The sequence below is a fragment of the Ricinus communis genome, chromosome 2, assembly GCF_019578655.1.
Source record: "Ricinus communis isolate WT05 ecotype wild-type chromosome 2, ASM1957865v1, whole genome shotgun sequence".
Lineage (NCBI taxonomy): Eukaryota > Viridiplantae > Streptophyta > Magnoliopsida > Malpighiales > Euphorbiaceae > Ricinus > Ricinus communis.
In genome coordinates this window covers 4,248,379-4,256,694 of record NC_063257.1, presented here as the reverse complement: position 1 = coordinate 4,256,694, position 8,316 = coordinate 4,248,379, and the positions used below count along the sequence as shown (strand labels likewise).

Here is an 8,316-nt window from a genome sequence, read left to right as displayed (position 1 = left end):
GTCTCATGATCAGGCCACCACTACAGATGTACGAATAGGATTAATTCATTTGTCATATTGTCAAAGCTATCACATGATAAAATAAATATGTATAATAAGAGAAATGGATGATATATACAGTTCCCCAAAAAAAAAAATGATACATATATGTATTAAGACAGGTGAGGATGGAGAAAAAGTCACAAACTACTAGGGGTCTCCTCAGAAGAAACAGACTCCCCTATGCAAACATCCATTATCTTCTTTCCCTGTCAAGAATTGGACTCTGTAAACATCTGCATTTCTTCACTCCTCTCTGCTCTCTCTCTCTCTCTCCCCCTCTGTACATTGAACTGTTATAGCTAGCCCTGTTATGCATGTATAACAAAAAGGACTTAAGGGGCCCTAAGACATTTTTGGGACCATTTAAGATTATATTTCAAGATCCACACGCTACAATTATAGCCGTATAATATATACATGTATCATCAGTTTGGGCCAACAGTAAATTTCATGGTACAAAACTATTGAATTCCCTTTCTCATGTTTGATTTGAATGCTTTGTTCGGCTGCCTACAATATCAGATAGCCTTTTGAGAGTAGGGGTTCCCTAAAGAGACTCGAGCAAAGTTCATGCCAATACTACAATGTCTTAATAAGATTTCGGTTCTCATAAATCCCAAATATTTCTTTATCATCAAATGGCTGTTTACCAAACCCTAGTATTATTTTTCCTTTTGAGGACTTAACTCACAAGTGAACTGAAAACGCAAGAGTGAAACTCTATCAAGTCCCACAGTAGAAAGAACCAAGATTTACGTTAATGGAAATTCCATGATTAAATGGTTGAAATTATGAGAAGCTAAATAAAGATCCATACTAGGTCGTGTGCAAGTTATTATACTTTTCCAATGCTTTGCTGCACGAACTTAATTTGTTTTAGCAAAAAAATAAAAATGATATATATATATATATATATATATATATATATATATATATACAACCTGTCAACGACAAGCAAATGTAATTATGGTTTTTGACTAAAATTAAAGAGGCTTGAAGAAATTTATATGAATGGCTTGGAACTTTATGCGTTAAAAATAAGAAGTAGCTATCCGCTTTGCAATCTTTTTCTTCATGAATCGCATTCTTTTTGACCATCAATCGATCCTTTGTGGACCTTTCTTCTTTGCCATTTTTTGGTTCGTTTGAGTCTCGTCCTTTTATAAATATTTATGCCCTTCTTTCATTGTCCAATCAAAGGCAACATTTTGGCATTTTTATCTCGAAAGCTACTGATTTCGGTGATTATAGTCTGTAAGGCATTTGACACCAAAGGATAAAGTACAATAACAATTTTATGTCGATCCATAGACCCCAAGTGGCACATGAACTACACTTCGCTACACTAACAAGGGGAAATAAAAATAATAATAATAGTACAACAACTGAGTGAGGAACATAATTATGACTCATTTTCAGCTTATAGCTAAAAAATTCAAAAGCTATCGACAAATAGAAAGAAAAATAAAAAGGGCTAATCTTTTTTAGTATTTGCCATTCGCTGGGTACAATAATTTCATTATTTACAGAAATCTACAGTGAGTAGGTATATTTGGATCAAATCATTGAAGCTTAACAGGTTTTATTAACCAGATGACAAGCGACTAACTTAAGAATTTGTTATTTAAAAGATTGAATTATGGGTTTTATGAAGCTAAGGAAATCCCAAATTTAGGGAATTAATTTGCAGCTTTTAAGGTCTCAAATCCTCGTTGTCATGGGACCAAATGATCATATTTTAATTAGTCAAAATAGCAATCAATTATCCTGAGACATGCAAGAAAGCAGAGTGTCCACACGAGGAAGATGTGTAATCACTTATCATCAACAACTCCAACTAATGATTTTTCATTGTCCACACAAAGACATGGATTCGCTTTTACGTGCAATTTCTCCTTCTCTTTAGTTCACATCATGTAGTGGAATAAGGAAAAGCTAAACAAATTTTTTAACCATAACGACTTTACAAAGTGAAGAGAAAAAGAAATATATATATATATATATATATATATATAGCAGACAAAGTCCTAACTGATCATGACCATTAAAATCCTAAAATATAAACTCAGCTAAAGTACTGATGCACAAGAATCTCTCTCCCACCACCTGTGTTCTTTTTTTGAATGAAGTGGGAATGTCTGTTGCCTTTGGAGAAAGCTGAGATAAGAACAAGGAGGAATTGTAATGATGGTGTAATGCAGATTGAAGAGATTTTGTGGTCAAAGTTGCAACCTTTTTGCATTATTGGGAAACATTGAGCTGGTTATGTACTTGGGGATTTAGCATTACCTCAAAAAAGTTGAAGTAACAAAACAATAAAGAAGAAAAGTAGATTGAATAATTAATAAAAAGGGCCACTTGTTGTATATTGATAACATCATTTCATAGAATTTAATCATTAGATCCCAATCTTAATTATATTATATATTTATATATCCCTTCCCTCCATTTTGCAAAAAAAATTTCATTCCAATATGATGCCAAAAGGTTCATATTTTTGACAAAAGTTTCTTACAGACAGATAATTTGGCCCCCACCTTTGTCTTTCATTACTCCCCATTTTTCTCCACTAACAACCTAAAAAAGATTACATAAAAACAAGAATCCTACTTCTTCCTTACTTTCCCCCCTCAAACAGTACTTCATTTCTTTCCTTCCTTTTTTTTTTTTTCCTTCTCCATGCAAAACTTCACCAAAAACTGGAAGGTCTTTAGGTATCATTCCAAGCTGCGAACACTGGCAAATGAGCCATTGATATTGCAGCTGCTGGCCTCAACTGGGTTGCTGATTGGAACCATGGGGCAACACTAGTAACACTACTTGTTGGGCTAACGAACTTTGATGCCAACGTTGGCTTAGCAAACAGCATTGTAGTACCAGTTTTATCAGGGCTAGCTTCTCTTGAGCTGCTCAAACTGGTCACCAGTGATGAAGGGTTCGAGGAATGAGTTCCTAGCCTGTTGCCTGACTCATCCACTACATGCTGGCTAGAGTTCGCTGATTCAATACCGATAAGGTCTTGCATTGCCAACGAATAATTTGAACTCCGATAATTTCCCCCACAAATTATTGACCTCTGATCAAGAGAATCACTGCACGTATTAGTCTGTGGCTGCGGCGAAGGGTATAAAGCCACTTTCCAATCTGTAACGTTGCCATTGCTGTTCTCAATCTGTATGGACTCAGCACTGTTCTGTGCTGACGAGTTATACTCAATTGCCCCATTACTTATCTCAGTCTCTTTGTTTCTCCTTGCCAATTCTCCTGCCAGGAGAGTATTGCTTGCCATAATCCTCTCAACATCATATCTTGTTATATCAAAGTTGGTTACAGCGTTAACACCGCGAAACTTGATTGCAGCAATGTCATATGCTTCTGCTGCTTCTTCTTGAGTGCCTGGAATTTAATTTAATAAAACATCTTAAGCGAAACTATAGCATTTCACAATTTAGCACAAGGGACAACAGTTTAAAAAAAGAAGAAAAAAGAAAAAGAAAGCCTTTAATCAAGGCATTTTAGTCAGAAATACTTTTTATTCCTCTTTATCATCTCAGCTGAGAAAAACAGCCTTAAAAAAGTTGAATTGTTACTGAAAATCAGAAGCATGTATTGTGCAGTCCCAAAGTAGTAGTCATCATCAGCCTTATAAAAGCATCACTAGTCTTTAGTGGAGACATGCCAAGCAGAGTTGTCATAAAAATAAGTCCTTTTAAAAGCTCTTTATGCACAGCAAGCAACAGCCCAACAAAACTTTGAACTTGAGAGGAGAATGATTGAAAAGAATATAGCGAACAAAAATATGTAAAGAATTCGAAACTTATAAACAACTTACTGAAAGTCCCAAGATAAAGGTCCTTGTTTCCTGCAACTCTGCCTATCCTTGCTTGCCATCTTCCATGCTGGTGATGCCTACACAAATTGGAGAAAACTTGGAGTACATAAGCTAAGCTTCTGCTAAAAATAAAATTGTATGGTTTTGACATTAAGATTTATGATAATAAGAACCTTGTTACTCCTCTGTACATTGAGGCCCCCCTAGAGAACCCGCTACTTTTCCTGCGAAGCAAAGGGGGTAAAATATAAATAAATATATATATATCAATAATATGCAATCACACGCTCATAAAAATTTGGACCACAGCCACCATTTTAGAAATTGTAAGTTGTGTCCTTACCTTCGTAAATGCGCAACATATTCCTGTCGGCTCATGTTCTTCATCTCTTCGAGCTCTTCTTGGTAATTTTCCAACTGGAACATAAACAGAAAGAAATAGCATTTTAGCAACCAATATATATATATATATATATATATATATATATATATATATATATATATATATATACTCAGGAATATAGTAGCCAAAGATTAGAACGTTACTGGAAAATTTATGTGGGTTGAAGGGCCCCAATACTTGAGGGCAGCAAGATCATAAGCTCTGGCAGCTTTCTCTTCCATATCATATCCACCTGTTATAATTTAATGATAATAAACTAAAATTAACATAAAAACAAGGGTTATTTATTAAGCATTTTTGTTCGCGCAGAAGTTAAAAGAAAAGAAATACTTACCAAGATAAACTGAAAAAATATTTGATCATTTGAGGGGAATGGCATCCATACGAAGCATATACATGACAAGTAAGAATTAAATAACACAAGTCAGGCCAGGAAGGACAGATGGACAAAGAATTGCAGTCAAAAAAGCAATACTTCCAAACGTATAGCGTAAAATCTAATATTTTGATTTGCTTGACCAGACCAACCTTGCCTTCCTTTCCTGGTCTGGCCCTCCTTCTTGCAACTATTATCCCAGAGATGGGCTTCATATCTACCCGTCCACCTATGTCTGGTATGAAGATAAAATTGACAAGAAGAGTCACAAACAGGCAAAATGATGAAAGAAAGAAAACAGGAAACAGCAATAACTGAATGGAAATCTTTTAAAGAGAAAAAAAAAAAGACTTGGGTTAAAAGAAACGGTGAGAAAACTATACTAACCTTGTTACACCTCTAAACTGTGAAGTTCTTTGGCCAAATGTGTCAATAGACTTCCTATGAACAGGCTGTTTTTGACCCACTTTTGCAGGACCTCTTTTCTTTGTTTCCATGGTCATAGACTCCGTACCAGTAGGTGAGATCTGCCTTGGAGCTGTAACACAACTAGATTGAGAACCAGGACTCATTGACAAGCTAAGAGACTGTAAATCACCACAACTTATAGCACCAGAAACAGGACCGGAGGCTGCTTCTCCATCATCAACCATATTGCTAGTATTCTGTTGCTCTATTGCATTGTGAGTAGTGGAATAGTGTCTAGCAACCCAGTTTTTCAAGCAAGGAATCCCATCATCATCACCCATTTGAGGGATCTGTGGATCACAATCAGAAATTTGGGTATCTTTAGTTGTTGAATCCTCTAATGGGGTTTGGTACATTCCATGGCATGATATTCCGGTAGTATAATATGGATGGTTTTGAACCGAGAAATGTTGTTCCTGATGCTGTTGCTGCCTGTAAGGTTCATGAAGTTCAAGAGAATGTTGCCTGTTTCCATTTTGCTCTGTGTTTTGGTGATGATAATACATGCTGTCTAGACTTAATGCCATTGTTTCTCTTTCGTGACTGCCATACTGATGTGTATCCATAGTTGCACCACCTAGAAAGTCCTCCAGTTTTGGGGTTGTACTTGGCACCATTCCTTAAAAAAAAAAAAAAGTGGAATGGTTTAGGCATATTTTCCTAAAAAAGATTATAAAAGGACATAAAGCAGAAGCAGAAATAATTACCTTCAGGTTGTGATCTAGTAAGAGCTTCCATAATACAAAGAGAGCCATCAGACTTGAGTGGCATAACAGACAAGGGAGAGTGAAAGCCAACACTTTCTCCAACACCATAACAGAATCCAGTTGAGGTATTGAAGTGAGAAGAAGACAAATAGAAGCTAGTTGGAACAGCACTAGAAACACCAGCAGCAGCAGCAGAAGAAGAAGAAGAAGAATGAGTCTGTGATTCATTGTGATACTGATGATGATGATGTTGGGGATCAGAAGAAGCATTAACCTCCATTTTCAGGTGGGGTGAGAGAGAGAACCCCAACCAGTTATTATTATTATTGCTACCATTGTTATTGTCGTTCAAAGATTTCATCTTTCTTAATATCTCTCTCTCTTCCTTTTCTTTAACTTCCAGGGAGGTTTCCTTCACTTGTTGCAAGGAAAACTCACTCAATCATTGGCAAAAAATCATGAACTAATCATACCTAAAAAATCTCCCTTTGCTTCAGCCCTGTATGAAAGCTTGGTTCTTTTTCGCTGTCTATCAAGAGGAAGTCATTGCAAAAAGAAAGAAATAATTTTTTCTTCTGGCCCAAACACACTTCACTCTGTGCAACAAGAAGAACCCATAATTTTTTTTTCTCTCTCTCTCTATCTTTCTCTTTCTCTCTAAAGAGAACAAAACTGGTCTCTTTAAACTAAACAAAAGGAATGAATTCGAGCAAGCAATGCTGGGGAGCACCCCTGCATTCCATAGGGATCTGTGTATATGAGAAAGACCACGTCTTTTGCTTTTCTCTCTCTCTCTCTCTCTCTCTCTCTCTATCTACCCTTTTTCTTTAGACTTATTAGACCAACAACAATTCTTAAACCCTACAAAAAACTCAGATCCAATATAAACCCAAAACCAAAACTAACATTAACCCTTTTCTTCTATACTCAGTATCTACTATCTCTCTTACTTCCTCATTACCCAGAAAGAAAAAGGAAATACCCAAGAAGATATTATCAGAAATATGAAAAACTCTTTTTAGTACTCTGTCTCTCACCTTAGTGACATAATAGTAGTATTATATAGACAGTTGAATTGAATCTACTGGGTATGGCAATAGCCAATAGGCAGAAAGAGTGGTCAGTAACCAAAACTAGTTAGCTTTATTTTTACAGTCCACAGGGCCTTAGATAGATTTGACGGGCAGGACATCTGCCCCTCCAGTCACTTCATACAGTACACTGCTGCTGCCTCTCTGCAATCCAATTTATATCTCTTGTTTTTCCTTTCAACTTAAATACAGCTCCATTTTGGTTCACAGCTTTCCTCTTTTTTTTTTTCTTTTTTTTTTCTATTTCTTTTTTGTGTTTTGTTCACAACTTCAATCATAATTTTTTTTAAGTAAAGCCCCACATTATATTCTATCAATAAATTAGTTGCTTCCTATGAAAAACCGGTTCATTAAACAGTCAAATAAATATGCAAAGTATTAGAATTTTCAAATATATTATAATATAAACAATTACATTGCAATATTTAAAAAAATATGAATTTACAGTAGCTTTTAGCATTCAATTTCTGCAATTTGGTTGTTCATAGAAGTTCTGTCAAACAATATTTATTAGTCAAAAGCAAATAAATCTGGTTCGTGGATAAAAGCGAATTTTCTTAAGGAAACAAATTATCCTTGAGACCCAAATTTACTTGTACAAAATTTCTGAAAACAATTAAGGAAACAAATTGAATTAGTTATACTTCCGCACCATGCATGATTTCTTCTTCAATCACGTTAGACTGCTGGTGTTGCATGTCTTAGTAGTGTAGTTAATTTAAAGTGCAGATAGGGGAGAACAAGGAGAGAAGGTAAAAGAAAGATATGAAAAACCTTATGGCCTCTTTTACATGAACATTTTCTATATTTCTCTCTTAATTTAAATTTAAATTAAATAACAAAAAATAAATCAAATGTATAAAAATCTTGAAAAATTGTGATAAAAATGTCAAAAGAATTTGATTAAGAACGATTGATGAATTTTGAGACGAAAGGAGCAACTAAATGTCAACAGAATTTTATATATTGATCAATATAATTGTTTTAGTTTTTATATGTAGGAAAATTTTATTTTAATAATTTATTTTATTACTATGGCTACATAATAGTACTGCACTTAATTTCTTAATAGTGATAATTGATAAAATAGAATATACTTTGTAAAATATAAAGGAAAGGAAACAAGTCGTTCTACCAAAGACCATATATTAGTCACAGCCCCATCACCTGCCGTTGATTTGGATAAAAGAAAGTGCTTTATTTATTGGGGGCCATCTTTCTGGCCTTGTGCTTTAATTCATCTGACAGCTTGACATTTGCTGTGAGCTACATTTGAGATGTTGTGTAACTGGATAAACATTTTGATAATCAATATTGGAGATATATTTTGCTTTAAAAGAAAAAGAGAGAAGGCTGAGATCATTTTCAACACGAGTTTGTCCCTGACGTTCAGGGCG

The 8,316-nt window shown here is 34.9% G+C and overlaps 1 protein-coding gene across 1 annotated transcript; it reads right to left on the bottom strand.

Moving 5' to 3' along the window:
* Positions 1–2,490: 2,490 nt before the first annotated feature.
* On the bottom strand, positions 2,491–7,333 carry LOC8265250 (AP2-like ethylene-responsive transcription factor ANT). The gene is made up of 9 exons (XM_002510002.4): positions 5,829–7,333; positions 5,041–5,740; positions 4,806–4,888; positions 4,612–4,620; positions 4,421–4,509; positions 4,218–4,291; positions 4,048–4,098; positions 3,875–3,951; positions 2,491–3,438 (listed from the first exon to the last, which is right to left on the bottom strand). Exons 1-9 carry the CDS (start codon positions 6,187–6,189, stop codon positions 2,753–2,755), a joined length of 2,130 nt encoding a protein of 709 aa, XP_002510048.3. The 5' UTR covers positions 6,190–7,333; the 3' UTR covers positions 2,491–2,752.
* Between the last annotated feature and the right edge of the window lie 983 nt (positions 7,334–8,316).